Source organism: Ruditapes philippinarum, unplaced genomic scaffold, assembly GCF_026571515.1.
Source record: "Ruditapes philippinarum isolate M1 unplaced genomic scaffold, ASM2657151v2 ctg713_1_1_1_1, whole genome shotgun sequence".
Classification (NCBI taxonomy): domain Eukaryota; kingdom Metazoa; phylum Mollusca; class Bivalvia; order Venerida; family Veneridae; genus Ruditapes; species Ruditapes philippinarum.
Window position 1 is genome coordinate 633,183 of NW_026864226.1, and position 25,653 is coordinate 658,835.

The 25,653-nt window shown below is 33.7% G+C and overlaps 2 protein-coding genes across 3 annotated transcripts in view; both read right to left on the reverse strand.

Annotated features, from left to right (window-relative positions):
* The window catches only part of LOC132724899 (secretory phospholipase A2 receptor-like), a 46,274-nt gene extending 31,578 nt beyond the window's left edge, over nucleotides 1–14,696 (reverse strand). The window contains exons 1-3 of one of the 2 annotated variants that reach the window (XM_060709884.1): nucleotides 14,520–14,696; nucleotides 10,992–11,030; nucleotides 10,464–10,595 (exon numbers count right to left, since the gene is read on the reverse strand). In XM_060709884.1, the coding sequence (XP_060565867.1) occupies nucleotides 10,464–10,595; nucleotides 10,992–11,030; nucleotides 14,520–14,565 (217 nt within the window). In that variant the 5' untranslated portion in view covers nucleotides 14,566–14,696. Of the gene's footprint in view, nucleotides 1–10,463; nucleotides 10,596–10,989; nucleotides 11,031–14,519 lie in introns of both variants that reach the window. The other variant, XM_060709885.1, reaches the window with a different exon arrangement.
* A 1,938-nt stretch (nucleotides 14,697–16,634) lies between these two features.
* LOC132724903 (uncharacterized) lies at nucleotides 16,635–23,276 on the reverse strand. The gene is made up of 9 exons (XM_060709890.1): nucleotides 23,156–23,276; nucleotides 22,851–22,934; nucleotides 22,410–22,573; nucleotides 21,538–21,662; nucleotides 20,389–20,537; nucleotides 19,539–19,599; nucleotides 18,591–18,750; nucleotides 17,809–17,950; nucleotides 16,635–17,248 (listed from the first exon to the last, which is right to left on the reverse strand). Exons 2-9 carry the CDS (start codon nucleotides 22,921–22,923, stop codon nucleotides 17,058–17,060), a joined length of 1,065 nt encoding a protein of 354 aa, XP_060565873.1. The 5' UTR covers nucleotides 22,924–22,934; nucleotides 23,156–23,276; the 3' UTR covers nucleotides 16,635–17,057.
* Nucleotides 23,277–25,653: the final 2,377 nt, after the last annotated feature.

Here is a 25,653-nt window from a genome sequence, read left to right on the forward strand (position 1 = left end):
GCTTTGGCATATTGACATCAAACTTGGTGTATGGATAGCTTATATCAAGAGACAGCTGGTATATGGCCTCAGAATTATTGGGTACTATGAAACAACTCTCCACAGCCAGAAAGTAGCAATAATGTTAACTCTGACACTGCTCATACAATTAATGAAGAAAACTTGACTGAAATTGAGATCAATGAAAATCCAAATATACAACCATTATTCAATAAACAAGGATTAAATATTTTTCATTTAAATATCCATTATCTTTACCCCAAATTTGATCAGATGAAAATTTTATTACATTACCACAAAGAAATAATTATTGATCTACTTTGCTTATGTGAAACATTTTTGAATAGTCATTTTGAAGACAGTGAATTGCAACTAAATAATTACAATATGTTTCGAAGAGACAGACAAAGTTATGAAGGAGGATTAGTTGTATACTGTATTCCTAGAAAAAATTTCGCGCGTTTTAAGTTAGCGCTTTTCGCGGTAGGTATGATTCCGCGAATCTTTATAGCCGCATATATGTCATTTATAACAAATCCCCACAACCAAATAAGACATTAACGTGCAGAATATTTATAATAATTTACTTACACATAAAACATATAAACACAGGTGCTGTAGAAATGTGTAAAGAATTATCTATGTATGTTAAAGATACCTGTTTGGACCCTGAAAAAAAGTCAATTATTAATTTATTAGCAATTATCATGCTTATTGATGTGCTCGCTAGTCACAGCGTATACAAAAGCATTTACAGTTTGCGTACATTGAATGATCGGGTTTGATTTGCTTGGAGTAGGTGTAATCCTTTGTTTAAAGTTCAATATCGATCAAGTGCTACATTGATAATCAGCTGTTATGTGGTTATAATGAAAGTGACGTACAGTCTGATACTCTGTAAAAAAAATACGTATCATCATTTTGAAGAAATAGTCAGTTTTGATTCAAATGAGAAAACGGGTCTGACTAAATTTTACTTAATCACATAGTGAAGAGGTAAGAAAATAAGTAAAAAGTGTTCAGGGAACAATCGTCCGTCTGTTCGACTAGTCAATAGATGAATAGCTATCGAGTAACGTAGCGCTTTAGGCGCGACTTGTCAAAAAATAAAAGAATTAAAAACATCCAACAGGCAAGGTCATGCACATAAACTGTTATTTAGGTCGTAGCGACTTAATATTTGCGGAATTCGCGGTTACTACAAATCCGCATGTTTGTCTCAGCGAAAAATGCCGACTTTGTGAAAAACTCGAAATATTGTATGCGCGAACATTTCTAGGAATACAGTATGTAAATTGTAAATATCATAGTGTTCAAAGACATGACCTTGATAGTGACATGCTTGAAGCCATCTGGCTTGAATTAAAGTGTTCTAAGCAAAAGCTATTCATATTTGGATATATCTACAGACATCCATCGTCAAATTGTGTCTGGAATCGGGAATTTGAACATAATTTAGAGCGGCTATATAATCAGAAAACAAAGAGATTATCATATCTGGTGACTTTAATTATAACATGAGTAATTTAGATTCAAATTCTACGTGGAGGAACACTATAAATGCATTTAATTTGACTCAGATGGTTGAGAAACCCACCAGAGTCACCCATCAAACTTCTTACATCATTGACCATAGCTATACAAATATGCCATGTAACATAGTCCAAATATGTGTACCTCACATTAACCTTAGTGACCATTATCCAGTCTGCTTCACACGAAAACTGTCATCACAAAAGGACTCAGGACCCACACATAATATGATACGATACAAAAATGTTAAAAATTTTGATGAACAAAATTTTATCCATTCTCTAAAAGCACAGCCATGGTCTGTTATTGATATTTTTGATGACATAGATGATTCACTTGAATATTTTCTCAACCTATATAATGATTCACTAAAACAAAATGCTCCTTTAAAACAAAAAAAGGGTAAAACATAAAATTCTAACAGACTGGTTTAATACTGAAATATCCCATGCTATGACGAAAAGAGAATATACCAAAAGGTCTATTATGATGAAGATTCCTTCAAATACTGGAGAAATAAAACAAAATCACTTATAACAGATGCAAAAAGTCATTTTATACAAATTCAAGAAATAATAATCCTAACAACCCTTAAAAGCTATGGAAAAATCTAAAAGACATTTCAGGTAAATCATCCCAATCTCAAACTAACTTAATTGTTGATATATCAGGTAATCCTATACAGGACGCACACACCACTGCTGAATATTTCAATGATTTCTTTGATAATGTATTTAAAAAAGCTCCAGACAATTGTTCTATACTTTCAAATGAAGACAAAACAACAATTCACGAGTTCACCACTAAACACATAAGTGCAACTTCTTCCTTTCAGATTCCACAAATACAAGAAGAATTTCTCATCAAGCAACTCATATCCCTCAAGACTCAAATAAAGCAACAGGTTTGGATGACATAGGGCAACATTTTTAAAACTCTCAGCTGAAGTAATAGCAAAACCACTCACACAAATATTTAACCAAAGCATTTCAACATCTGCTTTCCCTACACTTTTCAAAAAAGCAAAGATAATACCAATTTTCAAAAAGGGAACAAATCTGATGCAAATAACTATCGTCCTATTTCCATTCTCCCTGTTCTTTCCAAAGTACTAGAAAAACATGTCAGTAATCACCTTCAAAATTTTCTCGAAACACATTCGTTATTGCATAAGACTCAGGTTTCCGTTCAAATCATTCATGTGAAACAGCATGAATAGCAATCATTGACACTTGGATTTCTGCAATCAATGACAACAAACTTGTAGGCACTGTTTTTCTTGATCTAACTAAGGCATTTGATTTACTTATTTACTTAATCATTCACTTTTAATTCAAAAGATGACACAATATCAGTTTGCAGGGGAAACACTTAACTGATTTAAATCTTATCTCTCGAACAGAATACAACAGGTCTCAATCACTGTCAAATTATCAAGTGCCAAAGAAATATCATCTGGAGTCCCTAAGGGATCCATTCTTGGCCCCACTCTATTCATTCTATATATAAATGATATGCCTTTAAACCTTACAAATACATCTACTGACATGTTTGCAGATGATACAACTTTCACCTTATTTGGATCATCTATTGACTCAGTCTGCAGATCACTACAAAATAGCATTGACATCTGATCTACGACTGGTGTGCAAGAAACTCTATGCTACCAAATCCCTAAAAAACAAAAGCAATGATAATCTCCCAAGCAAATATTATTTACAACACAATCAAATCAAGCAATGACTACATTTTGAAAATGCAGGAAAATAATATTGAATTTACTAAATCTGAAAAATTACTAGAAATTCATGTGGATCATAGATTATCATGGAACTGTCAAATTGAACATCTGATTAAAAAATGCAATGCATTACTGTATCTTCTACTTCGTATTAAACAATACCTAAACAAATAAATGAGAATAGTTTTTTTTATAATGCATACATATTGCAACACCTAGATTACTGCTGCACTATTTGGGGAAATTGTAATGATGAATTACTGAACAGCTTATACAAATTTCAGAAGAGAGTCACCCGTATTATACTTGATGCAAACATTGATACACCCTCAGATATATTGTTTCATGAATTGAATTGGTTAAAAATACATGACCGCATACATTATAAAAAGGCAATTCTTGTTTACAAATCCCTTAACAATCTATTGCCACATTATATGTCTGATTTATTTTCGCACACAAATCACACAACTCCTAGATCACACACTTTACATACACTACATATACTAGTACCAAAACCTAGATTAGAATTTTGCAGAAAAGCTCTTGCATACTCTGGGCCTAAAATCTGGAACAAGGTCACTGTTACTAAAAGAGAAATTCAGTTTCAGCTCAATAACTTTGGCCTATTGACACCAAACTTTATGTATGGGTAGCTTACATGTATATCAAGAGGCAGAGGATTGCTACCCAGGTGTCTGTGATCAAGGTTAATGTATTCAGTTTTCACATAACAACTTGAGTTTGCTTTGATCTTTTGACACCAAACTTGCCGTGTGGCTGCTTTGGATTTCCACTTAGATATATGGGAGCAAGGATAAGGTCATTTGCTTACAATAATATTTTCAGCTTCTACTAAATAACTTCAGTGCACTTTGACCTATTAATTGCTGTCACATCAAAACTTGGTAGTTGCGGCGCTTCTTGTCTTATAACTACTACATTGCAATACAATTTGAGTCAAACTTTACAGGATTGATAAATACCTAAAGGCCCTGAGCATATTTGATGGGTTTTCCAGTTGAATGATCTTTGGCTGAGTCATGGCCCTTGAATAAAAAAGCTTTTATTTGCCTGTTAATGATTTGTTGACTGTCTCCTACTGTGCAGTAAAGCTACAACATGCTACACAACAGGTGCGATATATTGGAAACAAACTGGTTAATCACCCATCAATACATCTGCTTAATGCTTGATTTGCTTTCATCAGGCGACACGTGATCAGTGATTGCTCTTGTTTGTATGGCTCAAGAAATTATCATGTTTATTAACACGACACATTGTAATCATTACCATGGTATAAATTTCTCATAATTGACGTTATGAAGTTGTTCTCTTGCTCACTTGTGATCTCTACCAGGTGTCCTCCCAAATCGATACAGTGATGCTGTAAAACATATCAATAAACATTGAAACATATGTGAAGCTATTGACTATCAATAACACGGTAATATAATTCAATTGTTTACGTGAAAATCATGCAAAATACTATCATGCGTGCATTATAATAATAGTTTATAACATTTCAGACGCGTATCTATGATTTTGTTAGGGTTAATGCGTATTATAGAATGAGTTAACATTATTTACTGGCTTTCCGGGGCATTGCATGTTTCACTAGTGTCATAAGTTAAATGAAGACTTTGATGCAATATTATATTTTATGTATATTCTAAGTCATGGCCAAATACCGGTTGAGACCCCTTTATAACACTAGTTCAATTAAACGTTACTTATTGCTCACAAAGCTAACGACAAAAACTTGCTGCTGGGTCGGTGATTTATAAAAAAAATATTTGTCCAATACATGCATGCTATGAAACTATTAAGCTTGGAGATAAAGACAGTTGAGTGTTGATGAGAATATCTTTCAGGAAGATATATTTTGAAACCAAGTCTTGAAATAATTGCAATCGAAGCTAAAAGAAATAATAACACAGATGTTTTATTGTTTAACAGCATTCAGATGGCTATATTCAAGTATCTGCTGGGAAATGAAAATGTCTATTATCTGATGTAATACTTACCTCAGCTTGAAGCCAAGTACAAAATGTATTCATTATGTAATAGCAGCTTCCCTTGAATAAGTACCAATAGGCTGGGCAATATTCCACTACAAAAAAAACACATGATAATTAGCCTAAGAGCCAAGGGCCATTTATTCAAAAAAAATTCAAATCTGAAACTTACACCAGGGCAAGCATATAGTATCTCCTTTACAAAAATGCAAATCTTACAAATTTTTGCTTTCACATTGTTTCAGAATTCAATATGGCGGCCGATTTTATGCAAAACGGATATAGATCTGATTATGGGAAATTTTACAGCAAAGATTATGCTGTTTTCGATAAAAAGGTGTACAAACATTTCAAAAATAATCAATTTATAATGAGATAACAATGAAATATATAGCTTTTCAGGTTTCAGTCCTAAAATTTTCAAAATATCAAAGAAAAATGCCTCTTTTTTTGCACATTTTTGTAATACAGTTACCTAAAAATAACAAAAATATTCCAATTAGCAACTTACATTCTAATATTGTTTTGTTTTTCATAAATACTATGAGTGTTTAAGTTGCTTTAATAAAAAAATGGAAGAAATCGCATAATTTGTAAGTTAAAGTGGGTGGGTGGGATAATTTCACCCAAAATGAGAAAAAAAAATCGCTGAACTATGTTTATTGTATTTCTCTGCTTTTGTATTTTACTTTATATGTGATTTCATGAAATTATTCTCTATTTTCATGTATTTTAAATTTATTGTTTTCAAGTATTTTTCTTTATTTCTTAAGGTACGATGGGTGGGGTTAAATTTAAAAACTGCACATTGTATAGAGAATTACAGAAAAATTGAAATATACTCATTATAATAATTTCTCTTAAGTTGACATTTTTTAAAAGAAATAAATTATTTACAGTAAATGGAGATTTTCTTAAAATATTTAGGTATATTTCATTGCATAAATTTGGACTTCAATTAATATTTCCTGATTCGCTCTTATGCTACACGTCAATAAGTAAGCATGATTGTTTGTGTTTCAAAGTGTCAATCTAAATTATTACAAGTTTTGTACTTGTATAAATTTCGTACATGAATATATTTTAAGTAAAATATAATTGTTGTTTTACAGAAAAAGACAAAACAGCACAAGTATGTCAATTTGTAATGACATTTTTATTTGCTGATAGTATTAGAACATGTATAACAGGATACATGTATAATAATATTCTAAGGCATATGGTGTAAAATTTACATTAATAATGTTACATTTTGTATGACAGTGCAATTCTGAATACATTTAGTATACTAGTCTACTTTCGAAAATTTGCAATATTTGTTTTATATGAAAAGTGACTTATTATAAAGATAGTCTAAGTAGAAACCAACAAAGCATACCTTACAGGAGTTTATATCTCGCTTTCCTTTTCGCTAGCCTATAACAGGCATTCATTTTCAACATTTAAGGTATCATTTAGACAAAAACAAAAACATGCAAATATAAGAACCCAAACATTTAACATACACCAGGCCAACAATATGTGTTGCTTTTTTTTTAAATGACTAGTTTGAACAAAAAGTTATATGTTTAAATATGAGGATTAAACAGAACATCTTATCTTATTTTAGAAAAATTTCAATCTAATGTCAGACGCCCAAATGATGGCATTTTCTGGCTTTGCATTATATAAAACTGTCAACATTAATTAAGGCATTTTAGTAATGTCAATGTTGATTAAAAATAGGTAAACAAATGACTAGCATAATTTCAATGTTATGATTTGATGTTTGAAAAAGGTATATGAGAAAAAACAAACCTAGAACTGAGTCGCAAAATTTATTGTAAATGCAGTCAGACGAGAAATTCAGATAATTTAACAAATATTTGTTTACATGTATTATAACCCTATTCCATGATTTTCCAGATATTTCACTTGTGATCCATATGGTACCATGAAGGTCCATTTGGAGGGGTGTGTTGATTTTGCACATACCAATTTGACTTATATAATGTTCATAATTATTAAAACATGTCACTAATTTTTTTACTAAATTTTTATTTTACATTAGCATTTTAGCTTTCTACTTTAACATTTATTTTATATAGATTGAAGTTACAGCATGATTCTCAAAACCCACCTGAAGGCTTTAGTTTTTACTATAAGAACTAGATATTAAAAACTTATCTAACAACTTGTATTACCTGTCTGTACATGTTGCCCCGTTCTGACATGGATCAGGATTGCACTCGTCAATATCTGATTAATAAACTTGTATAAGCGACCGTGCAAGGGAAATACCCAAAACGGTCGTTTAATGAAACTGTCTCTGAAGACAAAGCATGATAAAAGTCAAAATTTATTCATGACATCTTTCTTTTGCGGTGGGAATGTTTTTCAACTTCATTTTAATAAATGTTTAATAGTTAGAACGCTCCGATAATCCTAATGGATGCTAATGTAGAAAAAAATAACTTTCAGATATTTATTAACAAATCAGTTTTGATCCGTTACGTACATGTTTGACATTTTTCCAGAATTTTTAAACTTCTCCGTTGTATTATCTTGTCTCAAACACGAAAACCCTGATAAGTGAAGCTTTTTACTGTTGTGCATTTTTCATTTGAAATAAACTACATCTGATTGTAATGATTAATTTGATTTCTGATCAAGTTCAAGGTCAATTCAATGCAGTCTAAATATCAACAGCTAAGTGTATACACCATCTGAGTAGGGGCGAAGCGCTGCATTGTTTTATCGATATTTTTGGATAATACACGTCACACATATACATACACTAAAATGATTTGGCAAATAGAGTTTTTCACACATTTATATACTGTGTTTTGATTGTTGACACTTGTGACATTACGAGGCGGCGTTCTCTAAAAACACAATTACTTGACAGGTAAAAGTGGTCGTTTAATGAAAAGATTGATCTCAACTAGCTGACTTATTAGCGGTCGTTGGTCGTGAAAGTCGCTTGATACAATAAAGATATATAGAGAAATTGAACGGGGGGAATTGAAAGTGGCCGCATTAAGACAAAAGTCGCTTAATACACGTGGTCGCATGGGCAAGTTAGACTGTAACTAATAAATGAGTATAATTATATTTTGAAAAAAAAAAACAACAAAAAACGTTTCCAAACAAACATAAAAAGTGGGGTAAACATTGTTTACTTTTTCCTGTCCATCCTATGTTTACAGTTCTAAAATTGTCATTGAATCACCAAGGGGTTAATATGACTCCCCGTCATATCTATGAAGATAACACTTAGAACATTATTAACACACATACAATACAAAACACACATAATTGATACACTTTTTATAGCAAAAAGACATACATCAACAACTTTCTATGGAAAGAATTTTGTCACTGGAAACATTGCAATGAAGGCATGACACTACAATAAGAATGTTACACACTTCAACAAACACTTCGGTCTAATATTTTCACTATGCCCAAATATTTAAAAAGAAACACCCATGAATGTATTTTTAAAATCCATACAGGGATGTCTAATTGTTGGCCGGACACGAGCAGCAATATGCATTGTTCTAAAGAAAAAATTCATAATCTAATTGTGACCCTGACCTTTGAACTTCAAGCCTTGGTGTTGCACACTGATGCAAAACATTCAAAAAATATATGCACACAATATAAGTATAGCAATCATGAGGGACTATTTAATAAATGGTTCCTCGGTAAGGAAAGTCGCAGTGCGGGTTAATCCGATCTATTGTTCCAGATATAAAGGACAAATCTTATACGAGTATTCGATTTTAGCCAAGCGTTTTATGCCCCCAAAGGGATGCATAATATAATTGCCCCGTCCGTCTGTCCGTCCCCACTTCTTTCGTGTCCGGACTGTAACTTTGTCATACATTGAGGGATTTTGAAATAACTTAGCACAAATGTCTACCACATCATGTGAGGTCAAGGTCACACTATCATTTTAAAGTTTCACATTATCGTAATTAGAGTAAATGGGTACATATATTCGTGTCCGGACTATAACTTTGTCATGCATTGAATGATTTTGTAATAACTAGGCATAAATGTCTACCACATCAAGACGATGTGTCGCGTCCAAGAATTACGTCTCTAACTCAAAGGTCAAGGTCACACTAACATTTTGAAGTTTCACATTATCACAATTAGAATTAATAGGTACACACAATCGTGTCCGGGCTGTAACTTTGTCATGCATGGAAGGATTTTAAAAAACTTGGCATAAATGTCTACAACATCAAGCCGATGTCTTGTGTTCAATAAAGTACCTACCTCAAAGGTCAAGGTCACACCACCATTTTGAAGTTCACTTTATCTCAATTAGAGTTAATAGGTACACACATTCGTGTCCCGGCTGTAACTTTGTCATGCATCGAAGGATTTTAAAATAACTAGGTATAAATGTCAACCACATCAAGACGTCATGTCTTGACAAAGACCCATGTCCCTACCTTCAAGGTCAAGGTCACACTTATAGTTTGAAGGTACTCATTCTCTCGAGAAGTGTTTAAAGATACACATTCATGTCCGGACTGTAACTTTGTTATGCATGGAACGATTTTAAAATTACTTGGCACAAATGTCTACCACATCAAGACAATGTGTCGCGGCTAAGGCTCATGTCCGTTTGTCCGTGTGTCCCCACTAACTCAACAATCATGTCCAGACTGTAACTTTGTCATGCATTGAGAGATTTGGAAAAATTTGGCACAAATGTCTATCTCATAACAACATTTTGTCGCGTCCAGGAACCACGTCCCTTCTTCAAAGGTCAAGGTCACACTTATATTTATTTTGAAGGTCCATGCTATCACAATTAGAGATTACAGTAGCAAAATGTAAACGGTTTGATACTTCAACTTCCATACAATACAATAAATCATTATAACTATTCTTTCGATCAAAATATAAAAGAAGGAAAGGATAGTTTTGCTTAATGACTAGTGAGTAATAAACAACACTGAAACAAGAGAACCTTGTTTAACTTTGTTTTTTTATTGTTTGTTTGTTTGTTTTTTTGTTTTTGGTTGTTGGTTGTTTGGTTGGTTGGTTTAGGAATATTTATATGTTTTTTTTTTGTTGCTGTTGTTTTTTATTTTAATTTTGGCATAAAGTTTCCAAAACATACTATTTTATGAAACAAAGTTTTTGGCTCAATAATACAAACTGCTTACTGTCACAATCTCTTCCTCTGAACTGACTTGTACAGCTGCACGTGTAATCTGTACCATCAACCGTGCATGTACCGCCATTCTGACACGGATTTGGATCGCACGGACCATGCATAAAAGATAATCTCAGTTTTTCTAAAACAAGTAGATCTAAGGAATATTCATATATTATTTTGTCATTCGTTATATATACATATAAACTTTTTACTTTGTAACTTTTTCCCTTGTTCCCCCCCCCTTTTTTTTAATGTTTCGTCATTCTATCCACTGTCGTTTTATCAATTTATCTAAAAAATTCATTTTTGCCTGTACCTTTTTTACAAATGATAAAAAACATTGTAGTTTCTTATATCCACACGGGCTGTTCCTTGCTTTGGTAAAATTGATATAATGTCCCTAGTTAGTTGTTTGTGTAAATACTCCGCCTCTTAACAGTTTCCAGTAAGATGTTTTGTTTATCATAATTAGTACTTTAACAACACAGAAATAAAACAACAATATCAAGTTTGAATAGATAATATTTAAACTTACCTGTCTCACGTTTATGACGCCCATCTGTGCTCTTTAAACCTGCAGTTTAAATAATATAGGTTAAAAGTCTTAAAAAAAAGAAAAAACGTGTTGAATAAAGATATCAGAACATTTCTTTTAGATAAACAAAACTTAATTTGAATTGAAATATATAAACATATAAGCCGTTATTGTAACACTTTGAAGCATTCTGTATACCAACTACTTATTAACGTAAGACCAAGTCTCAAGGACATGCACGGTTATTTGCATGAGCTACTGCTGCACATGAAAATCAATTCAGTCAAACCGATACTTTAGAGTGTTTTGGCGGCCTTTAATTTTATCTATATTGTTGAGTGTGTGTCTAAAGAAGAGATAGAGTAACTGATGTGTTTTATTGTACATGTATTCCTTGTATTACATAAAATAACACACAAACATTTGACATTTATCTTCATAGTAAACTTGAAATTTGATATAAAATGAAATTTAAAAAAATATTGTATTATGACATTTTAGGTTCATAAGTTATATGTGCTTTTATGATTTAAATGAATGACGGACACAACATTGTTAAAGCGAGATTTTATTTCATAAGAGCGAGATTTTATTTCATAATTCATGCACAGGAACGTTAAATATTACATAGATTAATTAATTGTAGTTAATTTGATTATAATGTACGTATACGAGTATAAAAAACGCAATGCCTGGTCTAATTACTATTATAATTCAAAAAAACATAACATTTTAGCGCTAATTTTTTTTCTCAGCAACCTATCATTTAAATCACTAAATGTGGATTATAATGTACGTATATAAATGAAAATACACAATGTTTGTTCTAATGACTATTAATATTTTCAAAGAAACATCTCAGTGCGTTCTTATTTAGCGTTAATTGATTAATTTTTTGTCAGCAAAATATAATTTAAAACACTCAATGTTGATTTTTGACTACATTGCTTATTCAGCCAGATATAATAGGGATTATTTCCGGTTTTCACTGAACTGAAATGAAATAAGACAATAATATATTTTCAGCACGTATCTAAATTTCAATTTCCATCGAGGTCCGTTGACAATTCTTTTTAGATAAATAATTATCAATTATCGATGAGAGCAGGAGAGACCTCAAATGCGACTCGTCTATAGGCATTTGTGTTTTCATGCCAACTTACAAAATAGATTGTAAGTCACGAGTTTTGTTTTTGTCGGAAACAGTTCAATAAAAAAGACGTTAAACATACTGAAAATTAAAAGCGTTATCAAATATCAGAAGATTCAAGTCAATCATTACTAAGAATTATATTTGCATATGTTAACATTATTTAACCTATGTCGCTTAATATATATTGATGATATTAGTTTATTGGAATAATAACCATTTGTACATAGTGTCGAAAGCTGCGGTCTCACTTACTCCCGGCAGAGCCCAGGACCATCCCGGTAGGTTACCGGGATGACCCGGGACGATCCGGGGTGAAATTATTGTTGCGGTCACACTTACCCCGGCAGCACTACGGTAGCTCCAAAACTAACCACCCAGGATGCGCTCCGGATCATCAAGGCAGAGCCCAGGTGAAGCTACGGTTCATGCCGGTGCTTCCTCGGTCGTTCTCGGATGACGCCGGAAGAGCCGCGGTTGATCCAGGCAGAGCCCCGGTCGATCCAGGCAGAGCAGAGCCCAGGACGATCCAGGCAGAGCCCCGGTAAAACCCCGGTGGATTAAAAACGCTCGAAAATGATAACATTGATACATCATTTTTATTTAATATAATATATACTATTCCAGAATAGTAATTCATGATGATTTTCTGAAAAATCCTTATGCCAGACTGGATAGAAGGGAAATGGGAAGGGTTTCAATACAAACAAGTGCAATCATCGCAAATTGTCGTTATTCTTTTGAAATGAACCGGGCTTTGCCGGGGCTCTACCGTGATCATCCGTAGCTCTACCTTTATCCTCCGGGATTCTGCCTGTAGTTACCGGGGCTCTGCCGGCATCTACCGGGGCTCTACCGTAGGTCTACCGTAGCTCTACCGGCATTATCATACCACGGATCATGCCCGGTTTGTGCCGGCAGACCTTCGGTGCTTCCCCGGTATAACCCCGGTCGTTCCCGGCAGAGCTAAGGATAAAGCCGGCAAAGCTATACCTTCCCGGATCATCCCGGACCACCCCGGTGATATTAAATATTTTATTCCATCAGGGGTCGAATGCCGGATGTTCCCGGATCATCGCGGATCATCCCGGACGTTGCCGGCAGAGTTACGGTGTTCCCGGTCGTACCCCGGTCATTCCCGGATCACCCCGAACGTCTACCAGGGCTCTGCCGAGGCTCTGCCGGGATGTAAGTGAGACTGTAGCTTAAAGCTACAGTCTCGCTTACATCCCGACAGAGCCCCGGTAGACATCCGGGGTGATCCTGGAACGACCGGGGTACATCCGTAAATCTGCCGGCAACGTCCGAGATGATCTGGGGACATCCGGCATTCGACCCCGGATGGAATAAAATATTTAATGTTACCGGGGTGGTCCGGGATGATCCGGGAAGGTATAGCTTTGCCGGCTTCATCCTTAGCTCTGTCGAGAACGACAGGGGTTACACCGGGGAAGCACCGTAGCTCTGCCGCACAAACCGGGGATGATCCGGGGTATGATATAGCCGGTAGAGCTACGGTGGAGCCCTGGTGAATGCTGGCAGAGCCCCGGTGAATGCCGGCAGAGCCCCGGAGGATGACAATGGAGCTACGGTTGATCCAGGTAGAGCCCCGACAGAGCCCGGTTCATTTTAAAAGAATCACGACAATTTGCAATGATTGCACTTGTTTGTATTAAAACCCTTCCCATTTCCCTTCTATCAAGTCCTGCATAAGGATTTTTCAGAAAATTATCATGAATTACTATTCTGTAACAATAGATATTATATGTAATAAAAATTATATATCAATGTTACATTTTTTACTCGTTTTCAATCCACAGGGGTTTTACCTGCCTGGATCGTCCTGTGCTCTGCCAGGGGTCTGCCTGGATCGACCGTGGCTCTGCCTGGGACAACCGGGGCTCTTCCGGCGTCATCCGGGAACGACCGGGGAAGCACCGGCATGAACCGTGGCTTCACCTGGGCTCTGCCTTGATAATCCGGAGCACATCCTGGGTGGTTAGTTGGGAATTACCGTAAAGCTGCCGGGATTAGTGTGACTGCAACAATAATTTCACCCCGGATCATCCCGGTAACTTATCGGGATGGTCCTGAGCTCTGCCGGTAGTAAGTGAGACCGCAGCTTAAGGGTTTAATGTGCATGGTATCAATGTTGATAAATAGTTATTGTGCAGATATAAACACATAGCATTACGATTTCTTAACGAATAAAATTTAAATCACTTAATGAATTCAATTTAAGTTTCTGTACGAATTGATTAGGTTATTAGATTTATTAACATTTAGATTAGTTAGATTTATTAACAGTTTTTTCTGACTGAATATAATGAAGCTTTAATCTAAAATTATAAACAAGATTAATTTAAACAACTACTTACAAAGGCACACATATATTCCAATGACAACAATATGTCTGATATTCATTTTGAAGGAAACAATCTGTTTTAGTGTCCTTCCTTTTTAGCAGAAAGCAGTGCGGCTTCAGGATAAGTTAGTTCTATCAATATCATATGACAGACACCTGGCCAGAATATACCGGGTTAGCATGGTTCTGAGACATTTATAACTGTGAAACTGAATGACAGAGTGATTTGCACATAACATAAAATAATCATTAAGATTGCAGATGAATATAGGATTTCAATGTTTTCTTTTGTTTCACATTGTTCCATACGAATCTAAATGCTGTAAAAGTCTTATATTGTAAAGGTTTCAAACTGCTTCTATCTCCTGAATTGTAGTTGTTGGCAATGCTATACGCAATAAAAGATAACATTAAAACATAGTTAAACAAAGTTATATTATATAATTCCCTTGTTCTTGAAACATATTGACGGATTATCAAAATTCTCATTGAGCATATTGCGCGTTTGCGATGAATACCTTTATGGATTTGACAGATGTTCAATTAGACTTTAACTGTAAATGCTCAACATTTATAAATTTTCATTGCTTATATATGATTCCATAAAACGAACATTATTAAGGCACGTGACTGCTATAAATACTTGCTACATTTTCATTGTCTTTAAATGTCATTTAAAGACATCTGTGAATCCATGAAATATTCCCAGGAAAGCACAATGTGCAACAAGTATTTTTGCAATTTTGCAGTATATGTAATATAATGTTTGTATGATTCGTCATATACATGAATCGTCATCAACATGATTCGACATTTACACATGTTGCTGTATCCCATAACAAAATTTTGTAAAAAGTTGCAATGTGATTGGACAAAAAATAATGTTGATCATTAAGGGGCAATGAATGCAAAATGTTACTCTTTGCAACGTTTGTCATATATCCTTGAATAATGCCAAGAAGCAAGTTCTTAGCATATGTATAAAACAATGAAATATTTAGATTTGTTTTATATGGCTTCTCGGAACTAAAAAAAGCTAATGGTTTGATCCCCAGTCCCTTTTTATTCCTTTTCACATATTTGCTCTGGTCAGCAATGGCTGGATGCTGTTCAGTCGTTCATTTCATGTAATGACTCCGGACCGAGATTTTGTTAAACACATTTTCGTTTCGTTTTATGTAGCGGTTTGCCTCCATATTTATGCTATAATTCATGAAAAATTAAAACAAATTAAAAAGAAAAATATTATCAAGTGAGCAAAGATTTCAAGCAGCAATTAAAAATTTACGAAAATTACCAACAGTAGGTCTGTATATGCAAATATAGCTTTTACTGAGTTAGTCTCGCAGCAGAAATATGATGATAAGATACTGCAATTGCATATAACTTGTAAATAACGTTTTGAATCGTGAACGTTTTAAATTTTCTTTTAAAGTCTGAGTGCATGCTCCTCCATGTTGATTTTCTGCTCAACTGGCTGACCTAGAGGCATGAAACTTTAAGATCTCTTTAAGTATCAATAGTATCAGGTATCTAGGGGGTTGGTTACATTAATGAAACCTAACAACTAGTGTCACCACTCATTATCAAATAGTTAAATTTAATTTTATTCTTAATTCCATTTTAAGTCCTTTATTGGTTCAAACATCATTATCTTCAATTGTCAAGTTTAAACAGAGTTGATCTTCTGACATTTGTGTTTTAAGATTTTGATAACGAGGCACACGTGCGTTAACTCTATTTAAGCGAAATAGTTAACCCCCTCTGAATTGTATGATGAAAGTGCAAGCAGGACATCAGCCACTTGATTAGAAAGCATTTGTGTTCATATTATTGATTTATATCTGAAAGTTTTTCTGATGTGCATATATCCATAAAAATAAAGTATAACAATGATATTTTATGCTGAAACTTGTTCAATCGTTTTCAATCGTATCTCCGTTGCCAAAACGGTGGACAGGCGTCAGAAGCTGTCTTAAATCTGACGTCAGTCTGACGTCTTGTGTTTGCTGGTTATAGGCTTTTAGACCTCAATGGAGTTCCTCTTGAATTAGAATCTATAAGTTGCAGACTTTTAGCCAGAGTAAAACAAACACTTCCTAAAATGCGGGTGAAAATTTATTGTTAGAGGATTTTCATTCATACAAGGAAAAGTGGTTAAAATCATAGTTGTAAATTTTTAATTATTTGAAACAGTAACCTATAAAAAAGATGAAATCATAATAAAATGGTCCTACACAGTAGCACTTGAAACATCCAGAAACATTTTCAAGCCAATCTAAAATAAAATATGTATGTTCTATGTTTTAGCAAAACAAAAAAGAAGAAGAGAAAAACAACAAAATAAAACATTTTATAACAAAAATTCAAAACAAAATTCATAATTTCAAATGTATAAGTATATTTTAGATCATATTGTCGTAATTAATTAGTTTCTAATAATAAGCCAATTATAAGCAGCGATCGTTAATCCGTTTGGTATGCCTGGTTGGTAAGTCTGGTTACAAAGCCTGGTTGGTAAGCCTGGTTGGTAAGCCTGTTTTTCCGAGATTTACGCCACAGGGATAGACATGCCTCCCATTGAAGTTCCGCCAAGTTTGCTCAAAATTCCCGCCTTTTCTTGTAGTTTTCTAAACATGATGACTGCAGCAGCTGTTGATGCAAGCATCCCGCCGACCAGGAAGATGATCAGAACAATGAAGAGGCCTTGGTTGAGACAAACATCGTTTACGTCTGTGGGACCTTGTGTATAAAACATTATCGACATGATAAGAACATTTTCGGACGTTGATACCGACTAATTTACAAAAGGAAAGTAACAGTTATTTCCCTTTGTCCGCCAAGATTTAAGACACATACATTATATATTTGTGAATGAAATACAAACAACGCAGCAAATAACTTAACTTTGTAAGAATGACTTTATCAACATTTTGATGATTCGAAGTTTGAAAAAGTAATATTCAACTTCTTTCCACCTTCAGTCACAAGTTAGCTTTTTAATCTCAAATTAGTAAACACATTTAAAATTCGGTTATACAACTAATGAAAATTTACAACAATTCAAGAACTGAGGAACGCCATTTAGAATTTGCTCGAACCGAAAGTGCTAATCGTTTGCTACCAGTAGAGAGCGAGACCAGTCTCCGCATCCGGGCATTCACAATTTCAAATTTACTGTTTCAGGTTCAAAGACAGGCAAAAACCAACCGCAACTTTTTCGGCCCTTTCCGCCAGTCTTATTATGAATAATAGTCGAGAAAGTTCCGATTAAGGCATATCCATTACATAAATAATCTTACCTTCAATAACAACCTCATCTGTGGCAATCTTGAGAGAGGTACCAACACTAATATCCTCGACAACATTGTCTGGTTCAGCCTGACGCTTTGTTAAGCTTCTCTTCTTTCGTCCGTAACTTGAAGACCCGTCTGTGCATGTCGTCTGCGAATTAACAGTGGTTTATTATTTTACGTAAAATATGAAAAGTGTTCTGAACGCTGATCGTAAACTAGTTTTGATGTACCTCCTTATTCAATAGAAAATAAACTGCAAATTCTGATTGATCCTTTGAAAGCTTTGTCATATATATTGAGAGAATAAAACCAGAAAAAGGACCATCTAAGAAGGACAACATTGGTCAAATGCTTAATTTATACTTTGATTAAAAAAGAAATTGACCGCTTTTGTAAGTTTTACACCGCGGCACAGGATATACATTTACTTTAATGCATATTGTGAAAAAGAAAAATATTGCAAATTATATTAATCACTTCCTCTCATTAGAACTAACCGTTACTGGTGTAATACAGGGAAACAGGGCTATATCTTGAGTTAGACTAAAACCCACGACCCTTGTTTTGAAGGTAAAAAACCTTAATCACTTGGCCAAATATCTCTTTATTGAGTAAACGTTTTGATTATTTAAGTCATCTGTAACATATGCAATACCATACATACAAAATCAAACAAACGTTTCTGATGTGATTTCCATTTGCTATCTCTCCAGCCAAAAGGTTTGGTTACTAATATACATGTACGAGTATGTATAATTTACAAATTGTTTACATATTATTGTACTTACAGGGCTGCATGATCCGAGACAGACTTGCAAGGTGCAAGAAAACACCATAGGTACAGGATCACCTGATAAGCTGGTTGTTCTGAAGGCTCCAAACTCTGCCTGGATAACTCCCTGAGTTGTTCTTGAGATAACCGGGAACAGATAAGTATCTACTGGACAGCTGAAATTAAAACACATGTATGTTAAAATAAAAATATTAATGTCCCCGACAATTGTGCCTTTAATTTATCGTTTATAAAATTAGATATAATTATCTTGTGTTCGCGTCCATAAATGAACTAGTTTATAATGACAAATGGCAGTCACTGTTCCTTTCAGCTATGAAAAAAAAATTCTGTTGATCTTGACCAACTGTTAACAAATGGTCATAATTATATAATTTATACTGGAGAGCAGACGACAAAAGGACATCACTGTCCACTATCGTTATGAAAAAAGGTACAATTCAGTAAATAAGTATTTTTTTTTGGAATAAAGTGAGTTGTAAATTTGCTTTTCATAACTGTATTTTAACTCAAATCAATGTTAAATTAGATACACCAATCAGTTAATGTATTAGCTAGAACTACATTCGCTTTAAGAAGCTGCATGCCTACAGATGAGCCAAACATTTCAAGACAATCAAACTTGAGATAAATGTACTAAAATTTCACGAAAAGTAAAAAAAAAAGATTTAAGATTCAAGTAATTATTTAAATGTTATATGCGATTATTGGACTGATTTGGCAGTATTTATAATCATATTTCTACTGCGCGACTGTCACAGTTAGGACTATTGTGCACATTTTGACGTCGTTGTGGTAATTCACATGGAATGTAAGTGCTGTTTGCAATGTGTGTTCACTTCCGAAATTTTACTTTGAAATACATTTTTTATATATGAAATTAGCATGAATCTGGAGGCATGCTGATTAAAGCAGGTTTTATTTTGTGTGTTAATGAACTTACTAATCTGTAATGATATTAATGGTGTCTGCTACACAAGATCTGGCCTTGATATCAAAATCCTCTGAAATGAGACGTATTTATATAAGTATCAGTCAAACAACGAACAATCTCCCTAACTCATTTATAAAAATAAATTGCATGCAAGTAAAACTGTTGTCTATAAAGGTCGCTATCATTCTACCATAATATTTTATATCTATTATGTATGAGGCGATACAGAATACATGATACAAAAATAATATGTCAAGTTTACATGGACATGTATTTATAAATCAGCCCAAAATACGTTAAGAAATAATTTAAAAAAAGAAGATAAGCAAATTAATGTTTTCCGAGATAATTTTAATGGGTGTAATATTTTGGTTCTTTTGAAAATATTTCATCAACGTTTATGTGACAATAACTCAAGAGTGAAACTAAAATATCGATACATGACTGTGATATCGTTATTTGCCGAACATCTTACATAAGATTATCATAGAACACGCTGACAGTCACTTGACAAGGCAGACGCATCGATTAAAACGATACATCGATACAAGTAAAATTTATCGCATAAGGAGACCTATCTAGAATCTAAAATAAATATACTTCATACGTATGAACTCAGTGTCTACGTCAGTTAGTGCTTCACTATTATAAACCATTTATCGATACAAGCGATACAAGCGATATCGATAAAAGTAAAATTTACTGCATAAGAAGACTTTTTTAAATTTGAAATAAGAACGCTGTATACTCGTATAACTGTATTACCATTATAACCGACATTATAACCGATATATCGATACATCAATATCGATACATTAGGAGTTAACTGTGTAAGAAGATATGTTAAAGTACTACATACGTATGAATTCTGTGTCTAACTGCATCACCATGGTGATCGTGTCTGTTAGTTTAACGGTGCTACCAGATACAGAGTTTCCGTTAGAGTAGAGAGCCATTGTGGCTGTCGGTTTGACAGTCTTATTCTGCCCTGCGTCATCGTCCTTGTTCCTGTAAAAACATACAATAAAAATACTTTATATAAACAAGTAAGTGCCGGTATGGCCGAGTGTTTAACACATCGGACTAGTAATCTTATGATCGCTAGCTTATCGGGTTGACCCGTCATGGGAAAGCCGCTATGTCCTTGAGCAAGAAACTACGCTCATTTCTTGGTACTTGTTGGTCCCAAGATTGGATTCGAATGTGTCTATTACTTTACAGCTTCCTACACAATCGAACTTAATTCTATCTTTAAACCAAGCCACGTAAGCTAGGTGCACACTGGTCTCAGCTTTCACACAAGCAGTGGGCTCATCGCAGCGGCAGTGAATCATTCTCCGCAGTAGTAGAACATAAATATAGCTTCCGGGTGAGATGTTTACATATTATACTTTGAATACTTTTTAATGTATAGTCTTAATTTATCTAAATTTATCAATTGTTTCAAAAAGTTTCAAGATCAAAAAAAAAAACTCTAGTGAACATAAATAATTACCAACAGAACAAAATAGCCGCTCGAAACAAATACTTTATTTGAAGCTAACGAGAGAGTCCTTGCATAGAGTGGAATTCGTGTGCAATTTCAATTGTACAATAGCAAAATAATTGTAAAATATGTACATGAACTTCGCATTAAAAAAACGCGCACACATTTTTATCAATATACTTGACGTTTACGCACTTGTCATACAATGTCAGTCTATAAGATTAAGGTTCATTGTGATCATTTACAATTTGCTACTCCCATTGTTGTTAGTGATTGACCAAGGTCCCTGTGTTAAGGTACGATTATGAATATTTAATATATGAACTATTTCCATGAGCAAGAACTGTTACACGCAAAATGGACTTATTCTGAAAATTTGTTATGTCTTTTCTGATAACTTTTTTTGGTTTCTGTTGATGAGATATTTTACTAGCCAGGTAATTCCACAAAATAGCAAATGGAAAATTATAGACCGATTCACTTAAACATCGCTACAATGTGTATTTTACTGGAAGAACTTACGCTGCAATGAGATTGTCCGTCACCGTGAGGTCAGCCAGGTCGGCAATACACATGACTGGTATCTGTTTATCTGCCCCTGTCTGATAGTTCATGTTTTTCTGTATAACTATCTTAAATGTCTCTTCCTGTAATATATATAATAAATAACATGGTTGAAACATATTTGTTTTAGCTCGATTGCGAAACAAGTTCTTGCAACTTATATTAATCATTTTCGAGTACCAACCAGTACTGGTGTCATATGAAGAAACATGGTCGTGACCCGAGTAGAGCTCGAACCCATGATCTCTGGGTTGAGAGGCAGACACCTTTACCACTAGGCCACCGCTCCCCTATATAAAAATAACATGCATGTTAACACGCTGAACAAAGCTCTTTCAAAGCGTATGTCTTGCAAATTTCTGACGATTTTGTAGAAACAACACTCCGAGTGGTCATAAAGAAAAACACATAACAATCTAAATATTAATGAATTAATGTAAGGAATTATCATAATAATAATAATAATAATAATAATAATAATAATAATAATAATAATAATAATAATATATTATTTATATTATTATTATTCATTATTATTATTATTATTATTAAAATCTAAGTCATCTAAAGAAAGGGTATGTGTATGGACCCATTTTTCTTATTCGGACATACAGTAAAACATGTAACTTTAAATAAGAAACAAGAATTTTAGAGTTTGTTGTATTTATGATTTTACATGCACACAATGATCTAGCTATCTAAATCGTTTCCTGATTGATTTTTTAACTCACAAAAAGGGGTGTAAACTGTCAGATCTATGTTTTTGCACATAAAAAGCAACTAAAAAAACGAAATTGAAATGACTAAATATATAAGAAAAAATACATTACCCATTTTATATTACAAGCAGCAAAGTCGATTGTATGTGTTGAGGTACCGGATGTGGTCGTCTGTCGGCAAGCTGAGGTTTGTCCCTGGATATACACAATACCGTTGTCGGCGGCGTCGGTAAGTGTGATTTCTAGCAAGCTTTTCGTACAGCTGTCGACAACAACTGCAGAGCAAAAAATGGACTTTAACTGTATAAAGAAGTAGAGCCACTCACTATTCTTTAAGATTTCTAAAAGATGTCTAAAAGTCAACTGTTTTTGCATGAAATCGTTTGTCTTCTATAACAAAAAATGCACGTGCCTGTTTAGAAAAGCAGGTTTAAATAAATAATAGTAAAATTTATCCTGTGTTGATTGTTTGTTATACTTTTATTAAATCTCTTAGTGAAATAATATTAATATAAAAATGCAGACTATATTATAATTTTAAAATTTACATACGTGTTGGGTTAAACGCCTGCGCATGCGTGCCGACCAGGGCTAGCGACAGAATGACTAGAGTTTGAGCTAACATGTCTACAGTTGCTGAAAAACGAACACAAAAGAAGCATTAAAATATAAATTTATCTTATTTATTGAAGATTCTTAACATTTTGCACACTGATTAATTTTGACTATATTAATATATTTACTATTTCGTAAAAAGACCTCATTAGAAAAATAAGAAAGTCAATGACTAAATGATAAATCCTAGACTATCAGAACAAAGAAAATAAAAAGATAGATAAGTAAAAATGTTTTCCTACCTGTCGGTCAAAATCTAAAATCGAAAAATCCGACGTTGATCAATTGCAAACACGAGCTTCTGTTCTTCTGCCGTCTGCTGCAAAATAGTTACATTTATACTGTTCACTGTTAAAGTAATTATCACATTGGAATTAAATAAAACGGGATATAATTAGGGTGACACCGGCAGGTAATATTCTTGTTTTTATTTGGCACCATATATGTTTTTATAACCTCAAAAGTCTTGAATAGTTAATAAGTAATAATCATTGTTATTGTTCTTTAGCTAAAAGCTAAAGGTCAACCTTTCCCGACCAGTTGTACTTTTGGCAGATAAAAAGTCGCTTTCTTCCTCATATTGTGGGGGTGTGGGGGGATACGTTGCAACAACACTGTCAAGGTCATATGTCGACTTTCCAACTCACATAGCAGAATTCCAAAGTAAATGTACCGTTATCGTTATGTTAAAAAAGAACAACATAATGCCATAAAACCTAAATGAATACTTTAAAGGAACTCTTCCAAAGTCCTATAGCCTAAATGATATATACCCGATAAAAGAAAAGTGCCTCTTTTACCACTTTTACACTATCATATACATAAACTATTTTTCTGACAAAGATGACATGTGTTTTTTATCTTTTATATTTATACAAATTCATTCTATCAACGATGATGCTGAAGAGAAAAAAATCATAAAAAAACGGAGTTACGAAACAGCCTCCGTTTTTGTGTCCTTAACGAAATCAACAATATTGCATTTAACCCAATTTATTTATATGGTCAATAAATGACGACCTAGAATAATAACTTTTAGTGTCGTGTCACCGTGTACGTGGCAATCTATTTTACAACTGTTATTAAATGTCATGTTTAAGGTAATAAGCTTATGGTGTCAGGCCACTTACGTAAGCAAATATTTTCTCTTATTCCACTTTTTCGACTGTGTAATATTCCCGAGAAAACATAAAAGCAACGCAAAAATAACTTTATTATATACTTATAAATGAAATATTAAGAAATATTGATGAAATGAAATACGAATTCTCATTTTCCGTATTTTCACTGTACAAAAATATATTTTTCATTGCAGTGAAACATATTTTCTATATTTTCACTGGTGCTTTGTCGGACTTCTTTCTGCTATATACAGACAATATACACAATTTAAGGGAAAGTCTTTCAAATTCTTATGTAAAGAAGAGAAAATGTATATAATAAAAAGAAATTTAAGTTTTTTTATACAAATACAGGATTTATTTTCACCTTGTGGTGTGAAAATTATCAAATTTCACTCGTCACCCAAGAATATTTATTTTCAAAAACACTCGATATATTTGATAAATCATAAAAAAAATTGAATACCCTCTATTGATCAAATAAATAAATAAATAAATAAATAAATAAATAAATAAATAAATAAATAAATAAATAAATAAATAAATAAATAAATAAATGAATGAATGAATGAATGAATGAATGAATGAATGAATGAATGAATGAATGAATGAATGAATGAATGGATGAATGAATGGATGAATGAATAAATAAATAAACCCCCACCACCGACAACAACTACAAAACCGATAAAATTGTGAAATCAATAAATTCAATGGGATTGCTGTAGATGTTTAACAGAAAAGTGGCGACCATGATACTATTTGAGCCGCGTCACGACAAAACAAACGTAATGCGTTTGCGACCAGCATGGATCCAGACCAGCCTGTGCTTCCGCGCAGTCTGATCAGGATCCATGCTGTTCGCTTACAAACCCGATGACAAGTAGAGAAACTGATAGCGAACAGCATGGACCCTGATCGGACTGCGCGGATGCGCAGGCTGGTCTGGATCCATGCTGGTCGCAAACCCACTATGTTGGTTTTGTCATGATACGGCTCATTTTTCAGTTATTCATGTATGGTGAAACGACTGAAAAAAGAAGATTTTTCATTAATTACGTCGTCACAAACTAAATGAAATTGTAAATTTCAATGCTTTTAAATTATAATAATGAATTTGAAATGCTTATATCATGAAGAAACTAGGGCTGAATGCGACATACTTAGACATAAACATTTTGACTACTATACTGTTCTTATACCAATTGCCAACACTATGCTACTTTATTTAAACTGTTTGTTTGTTTGTTTCATTTTACGCCTTTTTCAACAGTATTTCAGTCATATAGGCAGGTAGTTTCCTAACCATCGTTCCTGGAGAGTTACACCAGTACTAGACTACCTTCCTCCGCGCTAAACTACCAAAGCATCTCCCGGGGATCGAACCCACGCCAGAAAGGTAACTGGATTAGAAGTCATCGACTCTAACCCCTCGACCACGGAGGGTTAACTGTACATAAGAGATTTTAAGAAATATAAATGATAGCTATTTTAGGCGGCTTTTAGGCATATAAGTAAAATGTTCATTAAAGCACATTTTCTCTTGATATCAGGGCCTTTCAAATAGAATTCTTTTTCTATTTATTAAACTTTCTGTTTGAAACTCCCTGTCTTGATAC